Below are 24,374 nucleotides of genomic sequence, written 5' to 3'. Positions count from 1 at the left end.
GAGCCTTTGGACTGCAGGTGCCTTCCCTCTAGTCCTGAGGGATGACCAGGCTTGGGAGCGGGGGTGGCGGCCAGTGTAGACCAGGCCAGGAGTGTGAACTGGAGTGCCTGCTCCATGTCTACAGGGATGCCTGGAGGCACAAGAGGGAAGACACTGAGGGGCTGGCAGAAGACTGGGGCCTCTGTGGCACTACTTTCAGGCCCCACTAATGTTAGGGGTGGGCCTGCAGGCAAACTGGTGAGAATTCAATCAGTTAACACGAGCCATGCCCCTGGTAGAAGCTCAGTAGACACTGCTGTACCCCCATGTTAGCTTTGATTCTTACAAACAACCTGCAACATAGGCACCATCATCCACATCGTAGAGAGAAAGAAATGAGGCCTTGGAGAAGTTAGGTGACCTGCCCAGGATCACATGACCAAGAACTGAGCCCAGGCAGGCTGATCCCAGATTTGGCGTTCCTGAACTACACCTGGTGGTGTGGACTTAGCTCGATTACCTCCAGTTAAGTAGACCTTACTACTCCTTTGAGTCAATTCTTATCTAAGGGAAAGAAAAAAATTTTTTCATTAAACTTAAATCTCTGCAAACTTCAGCTACAATTCCTTGTTCTTCCCACAGGCACCTGCAGAGAGTTTATCCTGTCTCCCACTAACAGTCTTTCAGACTAAAAATGCTAATGCTATGCTCTGGGCTCTTCTTTCCTTGTAAGCTAGACATCCCCAGTTCCTTCCCCCTTTCCTCCTAGTAGAGGACCTCCAGGCCCCTTCCTAATCAGGCCTCCGAGGACATATTCCAATCTGTGTCCCCTATAGTACTCCACAGAGGTCACATGTGCAGAGATTCTGCCCACCTGAGGCCTCAGCTAGTAGCTTTGGCACACGGGCAACCTATTCTCCAAGGTACAGAGAAATCCAAAAATGCAAGGCTTGAGAATGCCGTGCTGTCTGGTCTTGGTTCCCTTGCCCATAAAATGGGGACAGTGAGTCAGAGCGGGCCTATTTTGCATGGCCGGGTGAGTATGATTTACAATAATTGGTTTGAAATGATGATAACGCAGAGCACTGTACAGGTGTGTGGGCGGTGATGGAATGATGGTAATGAGTGGAGGAAGAGCTGACGGGGAAGCCCGGGGAGGCAGGTGCTGCAGAGGTACCCTCTCTGCCAGCTCCCTCCCCTAGCTGACTTCCTCTGTCACCCCCCCCCCAGGAAGGGCTCGACTTCTATCTGGGGACCCAGGGCAACGGTACAACTCCAGGAGCCAGACAGTGAGTCCAGACCGCGGTGGTGATGTGCGCAGGGCAGCTTAGAGACAGGATGTCCCCATGCCCAACAACTGACCGGGCGAGTGCTCCGAGCCTGCTGTGGCTGTTCTGGGTGTGACATAAAGAGCAACAGAGCCAGGACAGGAGCCAGGCTGTCCATCCCAGGTGCGCCCCACTTCACCACGTGGCCCTGACCCGGGCAGGGTCTGCCCCGGGGCTTGCCTGCTCTCCTCTAGTGAACTCTCCCCAGTAACAGGCCCCGACTCATGTGCCTACCTGCCTGTCAGTACACCCAGACGTCTCATGGCCCCCCAACGCTGCTCCTCTCCCAGGGCTCCCCACCTTTGTGCCTGGTACCAGCAGGCACCCAGGTGCTAAATCCAAGTCCCTTTCTTGGCCCTTCGCCATGCTCACCCCTCATATCCCATTCACACCAAGTCCTCCCCATCCCTCCCACGGCCACCCCATCCGCATGACCACCAGCTTCCAAAACTTTGAACTGCCCCACATCCACCCTGGCCTCCCTCCAATCTGGTTTTTAGGCTATAGCCAAAGTGAATGTTTTATCAACACAAACCTCATAGTGTCACCCTGCCATTTAAAACTTATCTGTTGCTTTTAGGGATAAAAGCCAAATATTTAGCCTGACCAATCAGGCCCTGTGGCATCTGCCCCTGATTCCTGACACCAGCCCCCATTGTGATCCTGCTACACTGGGCTTTGTTCTTCCTATAAAATTGTTTCATAGACACACACACACACACACACACACACACACACACACACAGAAAGACACACACACACACACACACACAGGCACACACACACACGCACACACACGAGTGTATCAAAGAGATGCGTTCCCTAAAAGAATAATCTAATGCCAGTGCAGCCACACCTGGGTTAAGAGACAGAATGGGGCCAGGATCTCGGCCACCCACCCAGACCCTGCCAAACCACACCTCCCTCTGCCCCTCGCTGCTAGGAGAAACTATAACTTTCTGATCATTATTTCTTGCTTTTCTTTGTATTTTTACCACTTAGGGTTACACCTCTCTAAGACAAAGTTTTGTTTTGCCTGCTTCGAATTTGTTTCACTGTAACTGAGCTGTAGGCACGCTTCTGTGACTTCTTTTGCTCTCCATCTGTATGGAGGCACAGAGCTGTGTGGTCTGTGCATTTTGACTGCCATACAGCATTCCAGCATTCTCCTGTTGGTGGACAGTAGGCTGTTTCCAGCTCATAACTTCCACAAGCAGCATAGCTGTGAATATTCTGGCGTGCTTTGGGTGCATGGAGAGTCCTTCCTCCTGGCCCTCGCTGGACTTGCTGGTTCTGCGAAGGCCTCTGCACCCTGCCTTGCGCCCCCTAGTGCCCGGGCCCAGCTTGCCTTGCAGGGGATGCTCGGCTGCATCCTGTATCTTGTAGGGGCTCAGACATCACTGAGCCGGCCTCTAGCTCACAGCCCACAGGTAACACACCAGCACTCACTCACGCGCCCACTGATGCAGTGTTAGCAGTTTCTCGGGCTGGCCTCCAGGGCTGCAGGGGCGTGGTCCAACCTGGAGGAGGAAGGGATCCTCTAAGGAAGGCAAAAATCCGCCCAGACAGGAAGTGCACGCCCAGGACAGCCAGCTCTGGAGTGGACTTGGAGGGCAGAGGAGCTGGGGGGTGGACCCTGCTGCTCGGAACTGCTCAGATCCTACCCTCTCCCACGCCCCTTGTTTTAGCTGCCAAAAGTGAAGGAAGAAACGGAAATTGCAGAAAAAGAAAAAGAAAGAAAGCAGCTGGCGAATCTTGCTGACCATTTGGTGTGATAACCCCGGGCTTCGAATGATTACCGAAACTGGCTTTCATTTTGATCTCTCATTTCTTTTAATCTCGCAGATAATTAGAGGGAAATCATATCCGTCCCCACAGCAGAAGATCAACCTGCCAGTGCTGAGCTCCCTTCCCACTTACTTTACCAACTCCTCCCTCTCGCTGTTTTTTCCTTAAAAAGAAACACACACACACACACACACACACACACACACACACACACACACACTGCAAAAACCCTCCAGGTTACACATGTTGTTCAATTTACTTAAATACATTCAGAATGGACATTTCCCCTGGCAAGTGTTCTCTTAGGAATAAGCTAGTTTCCCTCCCTCCAAATTAAGAACTTCTCATTGCCCTGCAGATTAAAAGAAAAAAATCCAGCTGAAAACTCCCTTTTATGGATGAAGAAACTACAGCAGAGAGGGGGAGGTGACTGTACCATTTATGGCTATAAAGGGCAGAACCAGGACTTCCCCCAAAGCATCCGACCCTGGGGCCTGCTCCAACCCACTCCGCTCTCCTGCCTCTGCACCAAAAACAGAAAAGGATCCCCCCACACGAGCTACTTACACACAGAGCTTGAAGCACAAGATGCTAGAAATAAGTTCAATGTTCTGCAATAGAGAGGCAAACTCCAGTCCTGCCACTGATGAAAATTATGTTTAGAAAGAGAAGTTAATAAGAATAAGGCTATCAGCCAGGTGTGGTGATGCACACCAGTAATCTCAGTACTTGGGAGGCTGAGCCAGGAGGATCATAGGTCGGAGGCCAGTTTCAGCAACTTAGCAAGATCCTGTTTCAAAATAAGAAATCAAGTAGGATGAGGGGTAAAGCACAGCAGTAGAATGCCCCTGGGTTTAATCCCCAGTACCATAAAAAAGAGGTTTATTACTATCATATGCAATGAAGAAAGATAAAAGCAGCATACAAAAATTGCAAAGGTAGTATGGCCTCAATTCTAAAACAACATAGATCAAAATCATGTAAGTTTTACTAACTGAAAAGTCAAACGAGGCTAACTCCGAGTGGCTGAATTTGAGGGAGATTCTATGCTATATGCTTTTCAGAATTTTCCAGTTTTTTCTGACAATAAGTGCACATTACTTTTATAATTAAAAAAAAAAGTTCATGAGAAGTGGGTTAGCAAAGAGGCAGCCCTTGTTCTCCACCACAGAACACCATTCGGGAAGCTGGGCTGGAGTCTGGCCCGCCATGGCGTGTCCCTGTTCCCAGTCCCTCTGCCCCACTTTCTGCTTCCATTCCCCTCCTTCCCCAATCCCATTTTCAGTTTCTTGCTATCTTGTTGCAGCAAGCAAGCCCCGCCTCCTTTGAGAAGCCTGCCATCCCTGCACTCCAAAAAAGGTGTGATGTGAGGGTGGAGATTTCCCATGGTTCCACCTAATGAATCAATCCCTGCTCCAAAGTTCTTGGTGACGTGGAGCCCGGGCTGGTGGGAGCCCATGGGGAGAGACGAGACTCTGGGCGTTGCCTCCCCATGTGCAGGTCCTTCCCCATAGCAAGAACTGCATGGGCCTGCTTCCCATCTCAGTCTGCCTCTCAGAAGTGGGATGGCCTTGGGCACGTCCCGTGACCTCTCCAAGCGTCAATGTCCTAGTGTGTAAAAGCATCATGGCTCCTACTGCACACAGCCATTGTGGGACCAAACAGGGATAAAAGCAAACATTTACTACCTTGCCCAGTAAGTGCCCAAGAAACACTTCATGCTCAAACAGCCTGAGTAGCCACTGTTAGACCATTATCTGTCTTTTGTTTTTGTTTTGTTTTGTATTTTTCTCATTCCAAAACTGAGCGGAGAAAAGTGCAGGGACTTAACCTGCGGCTCAGTTGAACTGGTACCAACCTCTGGGATCCTGAGTCCATTCCATACTAAGGCTGCTGGGGCAGCTTGTAAGGAAAATTCCAGGCACATTTGCTACGCCTTCCCTACCTGGACCAATTCTAGAAGGGCCCATGTAGAAGCCAGCATCGACAGGAGTGCATGCTGACCTGTCACGGAGGGGCCCTGCTCCTGCCTGATCTGAAATGACACTCTGGCCTCCACTTGGGAAGTCCCACCCTCCAAACACTCTCAACAGATTTCATGCCAAAGAGATTTTACTGGTTGCTTCTGACTCAATGTTTCAACATTTCTAAATGGAAGACACCAGTGTTCTCTCTCACATGTAAAATAACTAAAACACACTGATCGTTAGTCATCTTCTATCTGTTCTTCCTAGAAAAATATAGACATGCTTTCCCAGTCTGCAGCCTACCACCTGGACCTGAGGCCTGCAAGGGGCAGAGAGACCAGGCATCTCCAAGTCAGATGCCCCAACCCTGGGTAAGCTGTTTGGAGCCTCTAAGGATTACAGGACAGTATGCTTTCAAATAATAATAGTTCTGGCCTTTTCTCCAGGAAAAATACATATATGCACATGCTTGTGTGTCATTTTTGGGGGCTCAGACACCCCTTAGAGACTCCATGCACCCCATATGGAAGACAGCTCTGATTTCTTTAGTTTGACATCCGAGGCTGGCTGCTTCTGGCCCCTGGGTATCCATCGGGCCCCACCTCCCTTGCTATCAGTCCAGCTCACGCTTCAGCTCTGCCAGGTTCCGCCCCAGAGCTTGTGCCTCCACTCCTCCACCAGGGAGCTCCTCCTTTTCCTCTTTCCAAGCCTACTCACCCTGCAAGCCTCAGCTCGAGTGCCACCTCTTCATCAGTTTTTAAGATTTCTCCCCATCGTGGAAGGATCTTGCCTTCTACATTCGTTTCTCCCTTGGCAATTTGTCTTTAGCAGTGCTGAGCACTTTTTGCCTTCTAGATACGTGTGTGTGTGTGTGTGTGTGTGTGTGTGTGTGTGTGTGTGTGCGACCTTCTCTCCAGCTGTGGCTTTCTTCACTTCTACGGTTTCCCCCTTGGTACTCAGTAAGTGCTCAGTGAACACTCAAAGTAAACGAATTCCTGTTTCTCGAATCCGTGCATGGTGCAAATGAGATACAAATGAATATGCAAAGAGTCACCTCTCTGTGGCCCGGATTTATAATTTATATGAAACCTTCAAAGGCAGTTGGGGTCAGTGTGTGCTGAGCTATAGGGTCTGGCCACAGAGGAATCCTTTGGCATCAACTGAACCCCAGAATTTCAATCAAAGGTCAGCCGTGCTCACTTGGATTTGGCAGTCTAGACAGATGATTCTCCTGGAAGAGTCTGTTTCTGGATGAACAATCTTTGGTCAGGAAGACAATGTTCTGTATTTAGGGTTGACAGTTGGGGATGCAGCTTCTCTATCATTGAAGGGGTTTCAATAAGACATACCACCAATTTAAGGGGAAGGAGTCTAGGTTAAGAGGATTTCTGATCATTACATTTCCTTTATTCTTCTCCAGGATTGGACAATGACAACTTTCTTGGTCCCACTGCAAGGCCCGGCCATGAAACTGAGTTTCTAGGAGATTTCTTGTTCTCTATTCTCTTAGAATGTTTCACCTTTGTCCTAGATTCTACGTAGAATCTACCTAATTTGGGGATTTTTCTATTGGTTCTAAACATGGCTTGGCTTCAAGGTAAGAAGGAAGCTGGAGCTCCTAAGAAAACCTTTAGCAGGCAGGCATCTCCCATGAGGACCAAAGCTGCTCCGCAGGCTGACTCCTCCCTTGACAATTAACTGGTTGTTATGGTGATGGGAGGTAAATACAACAGGGAGGGGACTGTGAAATGTTACCATGGGCAAAGGGGTTTCCAGGCCTTATAAAAGTCATTTCCCAAATAGCAGCTTCTGAATAGGAGGCGAGCAGTCTACAGCCTAGCTCCCAGACACTGCAAAGGCATCAGAGCACTAAACCCCCTCACATTTCTCCAGCCCCATCCCTGCTTTCATCTATGTTACTCTGGGGTCCTAAATGGTTATGATTCCTAAGAGGAGGGTCCATTACCAAAAATATCTATGTTCAGGAAAAGAAGCACAATATGGTTCCCTTGGGGTAAATGGACCTTCCAATTTTAATCAATTGATAGAATAATTACCTTGTCTTAAAAATAGTTGGGGAAAGCAATTTATTCATTTCTGCTTCCAACAGAAGTTTTGTGAGTTTTGTGGTATTAGGGATTGAACCAGGAGTAGTCTATCTCTGAGCTACACCCTGGCCCTATTTTATTTTTTATTTTGAAATAGGGTCTCACTAAATTGCTGAGGGCCTCACCAAGTTGCTGAGGTTGGCCTTGAAGCTGTGATCCTCCTGTCTCAGCTTCCCAAGTACTGGAATTACAAATGTGTATCTGCCATACCTGGCTAAGACTTCCTTCCTTCCTTCCTTCCTTCCTTCCTTCCTTCCTTCCTTCCTTCCTTCCTTTTTTCTTTTGTTTTCTTTTGTAGTACTGGGGATGGAACTTAGGGGCATTGTACCTTTGAGCTACACCCCCCAGCTCTATTTTTTATTCTCTACTTTGAAACAGGGTCTCGCTGAGTTGTAAAGGCCCTCACTAAGTAGCTGAGGCTTTCTTCAAACCACGATCCTCCTATCTCAGTCTCCCAAATGCTGGGATTACAAGCATGTGCCACCATATCCTCCTCCTCCTCCTCTTCCTCCTCCTCCTCCTCTTCCTCCTCCTCCACCCTCCTCCTCCTCCTCTTCTTCCTTTCTATAAGAGCTAGGCACCGCAGCACGCATCTGTAATTTGGGTACTTGGGAGGCTCAGACAGGAGGACTGTGGGTTTGAGGCCAGGCTCAGCAACTTAGTAAGACCTTCAGCAACTTAATGAGACCTTGTTTCAAAATAAAAAATAAAATAGGGCTGGGGGTATGACTTGGAGATAGAATACTCCTCAGTTCAATCCCCAGTACCAAAACAGAAAAAGAAAAGAAAAGAAAAAGAAAAGGAAGGAAGGGAGGAAGGAAGAAACATTCTGTTGATTTTCCTTCTTTTCCCTTTATTTTTGACACTAAGCTCTGACTGCACTGAAGAAACTGGAAACCAGTGTGGGCACAGAAGTCAGACCAGCAGGCCCAGTTCCTGCTGCACCTCTCACGAGCCTTGGGACCTGAGGCCAGTTTCCTTACGCCTGGCTCAGGATGTCCACGGCTCAGATGGGCTGCCTTGAGGGTGCTGGGTTATCCCTCACCATCAGCATAGTTTTAGACCACAATCAACCACTTAGTGACCCTAAGAGCCAGCCTTTGTCTAATGCTCTCAGACTCGGTGAGGCTCTCTGGCTTGGCCATGACCAGCCAGCCGAGGAGGTACCACGATTCCCATTTTACAGACAAGTCAGAGAACAAAACGACTTGGCCAAGCCCCCAGCAGGTGACTAGAGGTGAAGTCTTCACCCCAGGCCTGGCTCAGGCCAAGACCACGGCCATACTGTCAGGACGTGTACACAGGAGACTCCTGAACCAGAGAGCGGGAGGATCTACCAACAAAACGGGGGGTCAGATTCATTTGGAGGTTCGGATAACTTCTCATAGCAGAAGGAAACCTTTTTAAGTGAAATCTAATTCAGAGAGCCAAAATATGAGAAAGATCATTGCAGCACCCTCCTGGTTGAAAAACAGATGGCCCCCGCCCAAACGTCCATCAACTGACAGACAGATATCAAAATATGGTGCATTTGCACAATAGAATAGTGTTCCGCCATAAGGAGGGGGAAGTGCTGACGAAGGCTACGCCATGAGAGAACCGGAGAGCAGCATGTGAAATGGAAGAAGCTGGCCACAGACGGCTGCGTACTAGAGTCCTAATAGTCACGAGAGTAAATCCACAGCAGGCAGGGAGATGCCAGGGCCTGGGGGGGCAGGGGAAATGGGGACTGGATGCCTAATTGGATGGGTCTTCTTTTGGAATGATAAAACATTTTGGAGCTAGATAAAATGATGGTTATAAAATATCGTGAATGTATTACATGCCGTGGAGTTGTACACGTGGGGGGAGGAGGTGGTGCTGAGGGTCAGATCCTGGGCCTTGTGCATGCTGGCAAGGGTCCTCTCCCCAGCCCCGGGACGGTAGACTTTTAAAGAGATGACTTTTGTAAAGTCATCTTTATGTGGATTTGGCTTCCACATAGATGTTTCCAGAATCCCGTCCCATCAGCCTCTCACCTCCTCATGTTCCTACAGGGCTTCCACAGAATCCAAGAATAAAAATCAATAGTCACTAGATATTACCAAATGTTGCCATAGGCAAAATCATTCTCATGTGACAGCTTCCTTTCCTCTTTAGGAACCGAGGTTATTTCTCCTCACCCACCAAATAAATATGGCTCAGTGGCTGACCTTACTACCTGGAAACAGAACCCCTCATTGGTAAACAGCTCCAGTGTCAATTTAGGTGACGGTGATCTCATAGCTTCAGACTTAGGATATGTCACTAGTTTTTAAATTCAAAATTCTACTTCAAGTAGCCCGGGAAAGGGAATAACAACTAAGCATTATTATTATTGTTACTGTTATAGTTATTTGCCTGTCTGTGTCATGTCCAGTAGATCATGTTGATTAGTAAAATGGTTATTATCAAGTACCTGTTATATATTAACAGTTTTTCTCATCGTTTCAACTAAATGCCATTATTTCATTATACAGAAAAGGATACTGAGGCTCAAAGCGGCCATGTGCCATGCCCAGGGTCTCATCACCAGTAGTAAGTCAGGATTTGAATCTCGGTCTCTTTGGCACAAGGGAAAGTGCTTTTGACTATGCCGAGGTGAATGTCTGTAGAGTCACTTCCTTTCCATAGGACACCTAAGACTGCTCTCAATCCCACCATGAAAAGTTTAGGCCAGATCTTTTGCAAACACAAGGATCCCTGCATCTCAAGTGGCTCCCTGCCCAGAAGTCTACGCACGCAGAGGACACAACATGGTCTCAGAACTGGATGTATAAGATTCAGCACTACAGTGCTATACACTTTCTGCAGGCATGAATCTCATGCTTTTTCAAGTTATTCTGAAACATTTCTAGACAAGATTTGAGAATAATTTCAGTCTTTTCCTTTGCACAGTAAAGTTCAAAATGCTAATAAGAATCCCTTATGTATAAATGCATTTTATAGATTACAAAGTGCTTTCGTAAATAATCACTGCTGGGTAAAACATAAAATAAAGTGAAGTTGAGGGGAAATGTCAGTAAATGGAATTTAACTATGAACACACGCTCTTACGCTATAGGTAAGGGTGAGAGGAAAGGTGTTTGTGTTAGGATCAAAGTCAGGTTCTTAACTGCTCCGAGTTATCATAAACAGTCCATGCTTTTAAAACTAAAAAACGAGGTGCTGCTACTTATGACTTGATTATTTGTAAAATGCCTTTTTCATCCTTCCCAATCAATGGTCCTGTGGCCCACTGCTATTCAATTTCAGATCTGCAGCTCATATGAAATAAATAGGTGTTGGTAAACTAGAAAGAACAAGAGAAAGAAAGCTAATTTTGTTTCACTGCCTTTGAACCCTCTCAACTCTTGACGTTTGGAGGCAGAGGCCACACAATAGTTTCTGGACTTCTTGTTCCCACCCAGGAATGAGTGTGGCAATGTGTCACAGCTGCCCTAAAATCGATGGCACCACCATGCTGTTCTGCACAGAAAGCTACCCGAACCTCTCCACCGTGCGCACCCTCTCTCAAAACCTCATGTCTGCTGGCGAGATCAATAACCAGTACAAAACAGATCTTTGAGGAACGAGTTCTATTGCAATTCATCTAACCAAATTGCAATTCCCATTCCCAAGAGAGGGCTGGGGAAAGTACCTACATGGACATCCTAGTGGGCATATGATTCTGCTGCTCAGAGAATCCATCTGCCCTGACACACGGTGGCTTGGAAGCACTAATCAGTGGAGGCTACACCTGGCAGGATAGGCTCACATGAACCACAGGTGAACATTCCCAGTAGAATCTTGCCAGCAAGGACAACCTGTGCCTCATGTAGTGAAGAATGCCCTGGAAGATCTCAGCTGAGCCAGCACCATCCCGCCTGACCGAGATTCGACATAGTGTTCAGCAGAGCATTTTCCTGCAGGGTAGTGGTCCAGTCTGTATCCTTGGCTCCACAGTAGAACCACCAAGGAGACCTAAAAATGCTGGTCCAGGCCAGCAGCTCTGGAAGTGCCAGTCCTTCTAATGTGCAGTCAAGGGAGGCTCTGCTGGAGGGTGACTCTAACAGTATTTGGCCTTGAGACGGTTGGGGAATTTTCCTCAGTAGAAAAACCTACAAAACATCCCAGCTCCAGGAAGTCAGCATCCTTCTCTGACTTGAACCATAGCTGAGAAGCGCTTCAATGTCCGGGTGCAATTGGGTCAATCCGATTTCTCGGGGATTTAGGAAGTACTATTTAAAATACCCATCCTTGGTCTTTCTGCCCCAAACAAGGCAGAATAATATTTACTCAACTCTCGCTTTGTGAGACCTTGGGATTTGTGCGAAATACAGAGAAATACCCAAGTGGAATGTCTTTGATTTCCAGGTGATCCCGTGGAGGAGAGGCAGGGAGCGTGCGCTCACCAAGATTCTCATGTATTTTCCCCCTGGGTGGCTGAGGGCAGAGAACAACTTTCTAACTATCACAAATAGGATTTGAGTGTCACGAGTTCATTACATTGACTCTGCAAATTTTGAGACTAAAGGTTTATATTGAAAAAGTGAAAACGTGATGAAGAAAATAAAAAGGAAGTAACCATGTCCAGTTACCTGTGCTTTGTCCAGTGGCTACTTCTGCATTTTATTTCACTCTTCTGTGATTGAGGGTTTCAAATAGAAATGCCACAGAACAGTGGGGCGGGGCGGGCAGATGCTATTACCAAGAAGTGGGAGCTTAGGAGAGACTTTCTGGATTTGGATAAGAATAGGCTGGAAATTCATCCCTGAGGACCCATCATGGGGTTACTCCTAACTGAATCACAGATTTCCTGGGGGCTGATATTTGTAAAGTGAAATGTGGCTTATTCCATTGTTATGAGAATCTCACATGTTAACAGGTTCAAAGAACTTAACTCACCTGCTTAGGATACGAAGCAGAGTCGATAGGAATGAATGAGAAAATACTTACTGGTTCTCTCTTTTCTTCTTTAGTGGGTCCATGAGGCGCAGCGTGTCCCTGATCACGGCCACTTTCACCTCCTCGTCGACAAGGCTGGGAACGTTTTCGAACACCCCTGGAGAAAGCTTGAATGGGTAAGGATTCTGTGTTAGAAGAGTACTGTGATTCCAAGCTGAGTTGCTATCAGGATGTCATCCTCTAGCTAGCCTGAGAGGTTATACTATTTTTCTTTTACTTATTCATATAAAAGGAATTCTTATCCTACCTGGAGAATGACAATGTCCTTTCACAAATTTACAAAATTTGTGAAATTTTGAAGAGAAAAACATAGCACTATGCTTTTTTGGGTTAGCAAAATGCTTTTTTGGGTTAGCAAAATGCTATGTGCAGCTGGCTGTGGTAGTGCATACCTGCAATCCCAGTATTTGGGAGGCCGAGACAGTAGGATTGCAGGTTTGAGGCTGGGCTCAAACAAGCAAGACCCTATTTCAAAAATTTAAAAGGCTAGAGGTATAGTTCAGAGGTAGAATTCCCCCGAGTTCAGTCTCAAGTATCAAGAAGAAGAAGAAAAAAAAGAATCATACATGCTCACTGTAGAAAACCTAGAAATACAAAAAGGGATTTAAAAAATAAAAGACTCCAGATAATCTCCCTGCAATCCACTATAATACTAGGTATATTTCCTTCAAGTTTTTAAAATGCATTTTTTGGGGGCGGAGAAAAAATATAACCACTGTTCAATGTACTATTTATCTTAGGGATTCAAGCATGTCGACATGGCTAAATCATATTCATAGAATTTCAATTGGTCCCTCTCCTGAGGCTGACTAATTAGTTCATGCCAAAACTGATGGAAAGACTCAGCTGCTTCTAAGTTTCCAGACTTTAAAAATGGGAAGAACAGCATGCTGGGAAATTACCATAGGTCACGAAGGTCTTATATTAATAGACTCTGTTCAGAGCTTAACAGAACGAAAATGATTTGACTCAAACAGAACTTTGCTGTGAAATTTTTGAGAATGCTGGGTCTTTGTGTAGCCGGGTGGACACCTTGAGGGTAGGTTTTATAGCAATATAGTCGATGAGACACTCAAAATTCTTACCTCGCACTCGTGTTCGATTCTCATGCTGGGATTTGCATTTACTTCAAGTAACATAGGCTTCAGATTTTTCATCAGAAGAATGTCAAAGCCTAAAATCTGAGCAGAATAAACGTAATTCAGAATCACTCCCTCTAGCTGCAATTTCTTTGCAGGAACTGAGTATGGTATTAGGGTCATTCAGGGGAAAAATAAATTCAAACTCGGCCCCCAACTTTGGCCTTGACCCTGGCTCCTCCAGTCCACAGCCCCTGTTGCTCCGGGTGCACTTGTCCGGCCAAATGGATGGCAGAAAACTGTATAGAAACCCTGGTAATGGGATGAGTTCCCATAGTGCATTTCTGCATTATCTGTGTCGTGCAAAGTACTGTGAAATGATGACCTCTGTCCTCTTTAACAGGTTTTTTATTATGTTGAGGATTAGTAGTAGTCCAGCAATTTCTCCCTCTGCCTTTTCTTCTGACCTCCTCGATTAAGTTGCTTCTTAGCTAGATCTCTGGAAACCTCAGGCTGCCTTTCCTAACCCGGAGTACACACCAGTATCACGCCAAGAGCCCTTTTAAAACCAGCGCACACCCACTGAGTCGGAATGGCTCTGAGAGGAGCCTGAGCAAGTCTACTCAGACAACAACAACTCCCTCAGGGGATTCTGGTATGCCCTGCTAGTTAAGGACAAGGAATATTTATTAGGTGCCTACTAGGCACCAATTACTATCCAATGCACCAATGATTCATAATCGTATTTAATCCACATGAGGACGTCCTTAAAGGAGGGGCTGTGCGCGCCAATCTACAGATGTAGAAACTTATAGACATAGAAAGCTCCAGAAAGGCCCCAGTTTTCCCCAACACTGTCCACCAGATGACAGCCAGTTTTCACATTCAAACAGACCGATTACATAATGTGTGCCAGCAAGGCCCCAGTTTTCCCCAACACTGTCCACCAGATGACAGCCAGTTTTCACATTCAAACAGACCGATTACATAATGTGTGCCAGCAACCCTTGGTGAAGATGTGGGCCCCTTGTTTGAATAGGGTTAACAATTTCGTGAAGGTGAAAATAGCTTATGGTCAGGCTTGAAGTGCGTCTCAGCATGGACTCTGTGTAATTTCAGAGGTCTCCCGTCTATGAAGCCTGCCCTGAACTCAAGGCCCACACAAGCTCCATTTGTTAGATATCTGATATTGAATCCAGCATGCTAAGTGCCTCAGGTAAGGCTTTGCCTTCCGGCCACTCTGGCTCCTTTTAATTCCTTGCAAGCCCTGCTATTGGTGGGGGCCGGCTGCTGTAAGCATCTCCCTCTCTCAGCCTTAAATAGCCCTTCACCTGAGTAAGTTCTCAGACTAGAGCTCAGTGCTCCTAATGAGATTCAGACTCGAACTACAAGGACTTCAGATTCTCCAGAGGACTCTCATTATCTCTAGAAAAGTGATAACGTGGAAAGTTTCTAACATAATTGATATAACCCCAAAGTCTCAAAAAATAATGTGGAGAACAAAAGAGGGGAAAAAAGAAAAGATATGGTTGCACACTCCCCTTCCTCTGTGGACTCCAGAAGAAAAGATGAGGGGAATCCATTTTCTTGTCTATATAGAATATGCATTGGTTAAATGGTAATTATTAAACTGCAGCTCCATCTATATTAATGAAATCAAAGCCTGAATGACCATTTTGGGGAGTGATCCGAGATGAAGTTATGGTTCAGTGAAGGGCAATAAGGATGAGAAGCTGGGAAAAGTCATGCTCGCTCTATTTTTCTTCTCTGGCCATGAGAAGGAAGAAATGGAAATTCGGTAGAAAAGTTACATGTATTATAGATCCGCTTAATAATATATGACAAGTGGATATGAGTGATGGGGCCTTTAAGAGGCCATGGTGACATCACCAGTCCGACTTCAGATCTGGCCTGAGACATGTGATGCTGATGAGGCCACAGTGAGCAGCAGGCTGCGGAGCCCACATTCATCATCCATAGTCATCTGCTCTTACTTGCGCTACAGTGTACAAGTTTGGACTTGCACTTTCTCAGCCTCGTTCTCCACCTAGTGAATTCATGAACGCAAAGCCATAGGGATACGGGGAGCTGGAGGAGGAGGTGGGGGAACCTCAGCCACCATATTGGATGGAACCCACTAGCATCATGGTTTCCAGAACTGAAAATTTGACGCATGTTTTTTAATGCGCTGGGTATTGTACAGTAACGCTTTGGAGTCAGAAAGACCTGGCCTCCAATCTCAGCTCAGTCTTTGCACTAGGTAGATAGATGACTTTCGGTCATATCTTTAGCCTCTCTGAGCCTCCGTTATCTCATATGGAAAATGGGTATCCCATAGCCCCCTTGAAGGGCTGTTGACAACGGAAGTAAAAAAGTGGTCCCTGGGACTATGCTCATCACACCGAAGGCACTTGATATATGCTAGCTCCCTTTCCAGTTTCCTACCAATTCCACCAATGAGAAATGCCATTAGTGTGTTTCGGAGTCACAAGAAGCTACTCACATACTAATGGTAATATGAATAGCACTTCCTAATCTTCACTCATTCATTAATAACATACTTACAGAATGCTTGCTCTGTTCCAAGAACTATTGTTGGGAAATATCATAGTGAGCCAGGCAAAGTCCCTGTCCTTGTAGAGTTTACACTCTCGTAGGAGAGATGGGATCCGATAAAGATCATACAATGAGAAATATTCTACATGTTGTTCTTGGCACATAATAAGCATTTCGTGAAGGTCAGCTTTATTATAGCTTTTCACAAGTTCAAAGAATTATGACTTAATTCCCTTTCAAGCATCCACTGTTAATACCCAGCACCTATGGCTCTCAGTAAGCAGAATCACAAAGATGGAGCCCTAAGCTGATCTTGTCATGAGATCCCAGAGTGTCTAAGCTGGCAGAAAAATTCAGGATTTCTTTGGTCTAGTGTTTTTCAAAATAGAATTCTTTTCTGGGGAAGCAAGGAGAAGCCAACCAATCAGATTAACTTTTACCTATTTTTATATACTGGGGCTCCTAGGATGGAGATCTTTAACTTTTTTTTTTTCCTTTTTAGCCCATTAATCTAGTCTATTCACTTTAGGCAGACCAGGAACCTGCAGCTTAGAAAGGAAAAGGCCTGGCCAGGCACAGTGGCACACGCCTGCAACCCCAGTACTTAGGAAGCTGAGACAGGAGGATCACAGTTTCAAAGCCTCAACAACTTAGGGAGCCCCTCCACAACTTAGTGAGACCCTGTTTCAAAACAAAAAACAAAATATGGCTGGGGTACAGCTCGGAGATAGAATGCACTTGGGTTGAATCCATAGAGAAAGCAAGAGAGAAAAAGGAAGGAAGGAAGGAAGGAAGGAAGGAAGGAAGGAAGGAAGGAAGGAAAGGAGGGAAGAAAGGAGAAAGGGAGGGGTGGAGGGAGGGTTGTCGGCAGAGGAGGAATCCTCAAATGGAGAAAGAACTTTTCGACCATAGGACGTTCTGCCTCCCTGAGCAATTGAACCAGCAATTACATGTTGAACTCCTCCTACATGAGGGACACCCTGGAGGATTTAAAAATATCTGTGCTTTAACCTCCAGGAGCTTCAAACCAAGCTGGAGAAAAAAGGCCCTGAGCCAGTACTTGTAAATTCATGCAAAGGCTCCAAGCTACATTCCAATCAAAGGGGATCCTTCTGCACCCCAGAGCTGCACCATCATCTGATCCAGTGTACCCCCACCTGGGAGGTCCCAGACACCACAAGTTCAACGTGTTCAAAAGCACTACAGTCTCTAACCTGGTCCCAATGGGTCCCATCTCCTGATATTCATGACTTCCTGGAATTGCCCCACCCACTTGAGTGTGGGTCGCCTCTAGTGACTTGTTTCTAACAGAAATGGGACAGAAAGGAGGGGATGTTGCTTTCAGCATTAGGTTACAACAACACAGTGTCCCCTGTCTTGGCGTGCTCCTGTCACTGTGAGGGAAGACACAAAGAGGCCCAGGTAGCGAGGGACAGATCTCCCCAGTCAACCACAGCGGGCCTGAGGCCTGCCAACAGCCTTGGAGTGAGCCTGGACGGCGCCATGTCCCTGGTCAGGCTTCGAGCTGACTGTAGCTCTGGCCGATGTGTGGACTGGACACGTCAGCCATCAGCTCTGCCTTAATTACTGATCCATGGGAACAGTGAGATAATGTTTGTGGCTTGGGGCCACATAGACATGCGATACAATAACTACTGCACCACGGTTCCCTCTAAAATCTCCCCCCTCAGCCCCTACGCCTAGCTGGTCACCAGCTCCTATGTTCTCGACCTCCTCAGAGCTCTCTCTCTGGCCCCTGCTCATGGCTCGCCCTCCATGTCAGCTCTGCACCCTCTCTCAACTTCCCCACTTTAAGTCATCTGGCATGAGGGGATGCCAGAGTAATTTTCCTAGAACATGAATGGAATATTAACAGTCCTCTGCCTAAAATCTCTGCTCATAGACCAAAGCTCCAGTTCCAGGATACGTCCTACAAAGTCCCCAGTGACCTGGACCCCCTTCTGCTCCACCTCCTCCCCTTACTCCTGTGCTCTAATTATATGGGGTCATTAGTGGTCCCGGGATGCTTTGTCGCTCTCTGACACTCTAGTTTTATGCCCAGGTGGCATTATTTTTCTACGTATTTATTGAGCACCTACTAAATACCAGGCACTGTCTTAGGGACCGGGGATAAAGCAGTACACATGATGAAATGGCTGCCCTCTTGGGGATTCTATTTTAGAGGGGAGAGAGTCCCTGGGCAAGTTAACAATTAGCATGGATTCCAAAAGTCGTGATGCCACTCCTGGGGATGGGGATGCTGGGAGGATCCAGGGGATGGGAGTAGCCTTGGGTGCAATGGGAGACATTGAGTGAAAATCAGGAGGTGGTGGAAGTACCCACAGGGTAAGCTGAGTAACTTTTCTTTTTCTGAAAAATGGGCAGCAAGCCAGTGAGTTTGCAGATGTATGAATTAAAGCAAGATGAGAACACGGAGCAATGGAGAGGGTGAGGGGAGGGCGTGGCGATTGGACAGGACAGCTGGGAGGCCCTTCTGAGCAGGTGACATCTGTCACCCCACTGCCTTCTGGCTGAGCTGCTCTGATAAGAACATCACGGTCATTCTTTGTTCCTCCAAACATAATGTGCCTTTTCTCCCGGTTGTTCTAAAGATTTTATTATCATCACTGGTTTTCTACGATTTGGTTATAAGCGGTGTGTGTGTGAGTGTGCGTGCACATGTGTGTGTCTGTGTTCATGTACGCATCTCCTTCCTATTTGGGATTTCTCTAGCTTCCCAGATTATAAAATTCTAGTTTTTATCAAATTTGGAAATTTTTGATGATTATTTCTCCAAATGTTTTTCTGTGCTTTCCCTCTCTCTTCTATCCCAGAATCCCGATAACACATACATCACACCACTGGATACTGAGCCCTAATTCTTCTTTCCCCTTTTTCTTCTCTGTTTAATTCTGAATAGAGTCCATTGCTGTGTCTTCAAGTTCACCAGTGATTTCTTCTTCAGTGCCCTGTCTGCTGTTTATCCCACTCGGTGAAATTTTCACTTCAAAGAGTCTATTTTCTTCTGTAAAAGTTCCACTTGGTTCTTTTTAATAGCTTCTATTTCTCTCTTCATTAAGTCAGCATTTTCCTTAAAGATTGTGTACACAGTAGTAATAATGACTTTAAGATCCTCTTCCTACTGGTCTCATCGTTTCTCGTATTTGAATCTACTCCATGTTTTCCCCCATTGGTATCGACTGCCTTTTTCTACTTTGTGGACTGTCTAATAATTTTTTATTGGGTGCTGGACATTGTTACATTGCAATGCTAAGTGTCTGGATTTTATCTACCTTTTAAAATGCTGAGCTTTGTTTTACAATTGGTTATTTGCAGCGTAAGTCTGAAACCTTTACATCCTGTTGTTTAAGGTCGAGACAGAATTTCTTTGGGGCCTCAATGGAATGTCCCCAGGAGCCGACAAAGCCTCTCTACTCTGGCCGTTCAAAGCTTGAACGGCTCCCTGCCTGGCACGAGCACTGGAAAGTCATTCAGCACGTGAATTCCCTGGTCACTCTTTGCCCAGATCAACACTCCTCCTGTACCTGCCCAAGACGCAGAGGGATCCCAGGCAGATTTCTGGAGCTCATCTCCTGCCTCGTAGCATCCTGCTTTTCAGTTTCTGAATCACAACCTGCGGCCACTTCAGCCTTCGCCAAATTTGGTCTCCATCTCCTTGGTCCGTCGAGGTCACCAGGCTCTGGGTAGGTCCCTCCTTGTCCCATGTTCCAACCATCACCTCCAGATGAGCAGCTGAGGCAACCAAGACTCACCTCGGTTTCCCCCCTCTCCGGGGACCACAGTGCTGAGCTATCATCTATCATCCAAAGCCTTGAAGCTAATTTCATGTGCATATTCATATATACCGCTGGTCGTCTGGCCCTTTGCAGGAGGTGAAATTCAGTCTTTGTTCTGCCATCATGAGCAGAAGCAAACATCTCAGCAGGTGACATATGAACAGGGACTGAATGAGCAAGAGAATAAGTCCTTTCTGAAGAGCATTCAGACAGGGGAAGAGCACTCCAGGCAGAGGGAACCCAAGAACAGAGGCCACTTTTGAATGGCAGCAAGGAGAGAGTAAGAGGGAGGGTATAGGAGATGAGGTCAGAGAGAAACAGAAGGGACGGACCCAAGGAGCAGCCCATAGGCCACGGCAGGCAGCCAGGATTTTAAGTGCAATGAAAAAGACACTGGAGGCTTGAGTAAGGGGAGTAATTTGATCCAATTTATTTGATCCAATTTTTGCAAGGATCTCTTTGGTTACAGTGAGAAAAACTAGCTATAGGCAGTGAGGGTGGAAAACAGGATGTCAACTAAAGACCATCCTAGAATTGAGTGCCAGGTGTTGGCTGCCTAGACAGGGATGCTAGCAATGGAGCTGGTTGGAAGTAGTGACACCGGGGATATAGTTTAAAGTGTATTTGAAGAGCTGCTTATGGGCTGGAGGTAGGAAAGAGGAGAATAGAATATGGATGAGTCAGGCTTTGGGTCTGAGAGGCTGATTAATGTTGCTCATTAGCCGGGTGTGGTGGCGCACGCTTGTAATCCCAGTACTTGGGAGGCCGAGACAGGAGGCTCACAGGTTCACCACCAGCCTCGGCTACTTAGTGAGGCCCTCCGCAACTTAGTGAGACTCTGTTTCAAAGTAAAGAATAAAAAAATAGTGCTGGGGGTATAGTTGAGAGGAAGAATGGCCCCTGGGTTCAATTCCCAGTACTGAAAAAAAAAAAAAAAAAAAAGCTTCTCATTTACTGAATTAGGGAAAACAATGGGCAGTAGGGGAAGTCGAGTTCAACTTTGCATAAGTTAAGTGTTTGATGCCCTCTAGCCATTCCAAGGAGAAAGTTCACGTAGGCAATGAGATATAAGGTTGGAAATAGGCAGTCAGGAGCCAGCAGAATAGCTGGTTCTGAAAGCCAGGGGGCTAGGTGGCTGAGAAGGTGTGTAAGGACTGCGTCCTGGGGGTCTCCAACACTCGGGTCCAGAGGAAGAGGCTGGGAAACAACAGCCAGCGAGGAAGGAGGGACACAAAGAGCACGGAGCCCTCTCCCCTTCCCAGGTCTTCATGCCTGGAGCTCCACATGGCCACCCTTCCTCCAGGAAGCCTCACTTACGCAGGCGGTCCTCCCCTGTGTGCTCCCAGACAGGGCTGCTGACAAGGAACTGTGACTCCCGTGTGCCGATCATCCCTGCTACGCTGAGCACCCCGAGGGGCAGGGACCACAGCTTCTCTTATCCATGGCCACAGGCCCAGACAATCTCAGGCCTGTCTCAGCAGGTGTCTAGGGAACAAGTGGAGTCCAAAGGCAGACAAAAGCTCAAAGGTCAAACGTGGCCAAGGAAGGCTTTACCAAGGAGGTAAGTGATATGTTTTCCATATAGACTGTCTCCTCAGGGGACAGTCAGGAGGGTTCTAATCTCATCAGCGGATAAAACCATTGTAATGGACTTGTTGGGTGGTAACCCAGACAGGTAGAATGTGCCCGGAGAGGGTGGATCACTGGGGGTATAGCCTTAGAGCCCCTTCTCTTTGCTCCCTCTCTCTCTCATTCTCTCCTCTCTTCTCCTATCTCTCTTTTCTCTCTTCTCTCTCCTCTTTCCCTCTCTCCCTCCCTCTTCTGCTCTCCATGATGTGAGAGTGGGCCCCTCTGCTCCTGTTCTCTGTCTCCCATGACCATGTCCTGAGCTCTGCAGACTTCACCAGCCTGACATGGATTGATAGATACCTCTGGACTCTCCAGAACTGTGAGTAAATAAATCTCCCTTCCTCTAAGTTGTGGTCATCAGATATTTGGGGTCAGAGCCATGAGAGTGTTAACTGAGGCAGCGGGACTGAACAACACCTCAGAAGACACTGAAGGTCTAAGGACAGTGAGAACAGGAGAGAACACGCCAGGTTGGCCAAGACAGAGAGAACACAAGGGCAGAACTGGGAAAACACCGACTCTGTCCAAGAGACAGGAATCAGATCTGCCTTGCAGGACTGAGGGCCTGGGTAGGAAGATGCAGGAGCTAGGCTGGGAGGTGACAAATGCCATTTTCAGGACTTGGTATCTTGGAACTATGTATCTTGGAACACCAGTGTTCCAGTATCAAATGTGACTATCTCATGGTTTCTAATGACTCCCAGGCGCTTCCCCACAAATAAATTTGAGAACAGTTCTTGCTACAGATAACAACATAATAATCACAAAACTGTCATTTATCAAGTCAGGTAGTGTGCTAACTGCCCCACCGAGTTGTCTTATTTGGGCCCACAACAGCTACAAATGTGCCTTTTGCAGATAAGGAGACCAAGGCTAAGAAATAAGAAAGCAAGCTCACCAGCTGGAGTTGCTAGAGGCAAGGTTGCTGGGAGCTCAAACCCAGGGCTCTGAGAACAAAACCAAAGCCTTTGACCACTGTCCTTTCTTGGCCTCCTCCCTGTGGGCAGCTGAGCTGTGGGGTCAGGAAGAGGTCACAAAGAACAGAGAAGAAAAAGGAGGCACCTCTTAGGACTTAGAAAAGGCGTCTCCTCCAGACATCCCAGGGAGAGGGTCACGGCCAAGAATAGACTTAGATAGAGGGGGCAGGGAGAAGATCCAGACCAAGCCAAGGAATGGGAAAGAATGCTCTGGAAAGCTGAGCTGGAGACTTTCCTCTGCCTGTATATTTCTGCCACAGGAATCATCTACACCCGGATAGATCTTGCTGCTTAAGCCAGGGTCACACCGCTGCCCTTGAGAAGACGGGCATGAGGATATGTTGCTGGGGTTGCCAGGGGATAGGCTTGAATGACAGGCCGCCATGTTCCCAGGCAGCAGATTACAGGAAACCTGCCCACAGCCTGGGCATTGCCAGCCGCCGCCGCCGCCGGGCCATCGGTTTCCCAAGTAGTTATTGTGGCTGAGCTTGGAAATGGGTCACGGTCACAAGCTGCAGATAAATGTAATTTGCTTGGCTAGAGTCTATGTTCTGGAATGTTCCAGTCTCGACCAGGCCCCAGCTACAAATGAGAGGGGGATGCATATCAAAGAATGTAATAGGTCTGTGCAGAAACAGTACAATCTTTACCTCATCTGAGTTGAACAACAAAACCCCACGAGATGGGCAAGGAAACCGGGGCCCAGAGAAGTTTAACAACTTATGCAAGATCCCACAGCAAGTCCATGGCAAAACTCTCTCGCCCCACCTCTGTGTTCCAGGTCAGGGTAGGTATCAGAAGCCCGGCTGACAAGCGCTCTAAAGAAAGCAAGAGAGGCTCCAGGGAGACAAGAATAACGTCGTCTCTCAGTTGCCGTGTATTTGAAATGTGTGGTAAAACAAATTCCAAACGTCCAACACTTTATACCTAGTCAACACATTTTCACCTACGTTACTCTACAATCCTCCTGAGAAGGCAGGGAAATGAGTGTGCGATTATTAGAGAGAGGCTCAGAGTGGCACCGAAGCCTGCCCGAGGCCACAGAGTCTGCGGCCCGCCTCCCTCCCCAGGCCTGGAAGCAGTTAGTGTTGACAGTGGGACATGGTCGTGAGGCTGTGGCTCCGCTTGCTGAACATGATCTGTCCAAACCCTCTGCTTCCCCGTCCACAGCACGGCAGCAGCCGTCTCCCGCCAGCGTGGCCGGCCCAGGGTTCTGTGGCTTGGCCATGCCCACTGGGACCCACATGATACTCCTGGAATAGCTGTCACCGTCAGACAGATGCAGCCACACAGTCCCCGGGGGTGACCCTGGAAGTGTCCACGTTGCAGCTGTCTCCTTTGCCCTCGCCCATCGGAGGCCTGGGCTGGGACTTTTCTCTGGCTCTGTGTCTGAGTTCTGCTCACTTACCCTTTGTGCTGTCTTAACCCCCCTACCCCATGGCTGAACTGGGCGTCATGGCTGGGAACCAAAGGCCTGGTGTCCAATACCTAAGGATGGATCTCTGGGCAACAGTCCCCCTCCTGGTACTGGTCACTGCTTGGATTCCTCTCCAAAGGCCTCTGCCAGTCTGCCTGGGGACCCTAATGACTGGGGCCTAGCCCCCAGAGTAGCCTCTCTGGCTTTGGGACTGCCCTTGGGACCAGCGTCCACTGCTGCTGGTGAATGAGCTCCCCATTCCTCTCAGAGGTACTTCCCATACCCTCTCTCCTTGTTTCTTGTTTGTGCCATCTGGTACCATCTTGCTATAAGACTAGAAGCACCCGAGTGTTCCCTGACTGGAGAACTGATAGGCCAGCTCTGTATCTTCACAGTGGAATATCCGGTAGTGAAAACGGGACAGTACTGCCGGCCCCGTCAACACGGCAGACCCTGGAAACACTGCACGTGCTGAGGAAGAACATTGCAGAAGACGGCGTGCTTCATCACAGTGGTTTTATAAGGCTCAAAAACAAGCGAAAGAAGAGAGGGCATTTGTTATTTGGGGATACATCGGTGCATAATCAAAGCGGCGTTGAAAAGCAAGGCAATGGTCAACATCAAATTCATGATACCGGTCACCTGGGAGTGGGCAGGTAAGTGGTGTGGGGGCACAGCAACTGGAGGTCTTGGAGGGTGGGGACGAGCACTGTGCTCTACCTATATTCCATGCATTCCTTTTACGTACACATCAACTGCCGCAGAACAATTTTAAAGATTAGAG

The 24,374-nt window shown here is 47.5% G+C and overlaps 1 protein-coding gene across 1 annotated transcript in view; it reads right to left on the bottom strand.

Moving 5' to 3' along the window:
• The window catches only part of TTLL11 (tubulin tyrosine ligase like 11), a gene marked incomplete at both ends in the record, with an annotated part of 246,200 nt that overhangs the window by 128,318 nt on the left and 93,508 nt on the right, over positions 1-24,374 (bottom strand). Inside the window, 2 exon segments of the mRNA XM_080708899.1 lie at positions 12,127-12,242; positions 13,221-13,316. Coding sequence (XP_080565025.1) covers positions 12,127-12,242; positions 13,221-13,316 — 212 coding nt within the window.

This window comes from Muscardinus avellanarius (assembly GCF_963383645.1).
Source record: "Muscardinus avellanarius genome assembly, chromosome: 13".
In the NCBI taxonomy this organism is placed as follows: Eukaryota; Metazoa; Chordata; class Mammalia; order Rodentia; family Gliridae; genus Muscardinus; species Muscardinus avellanarius.
The sequence above is the reverse complement of the archived record's forward strand: the minus strand, read 5'-3'. Positions and strand labels throughout refer to the sequence as shown.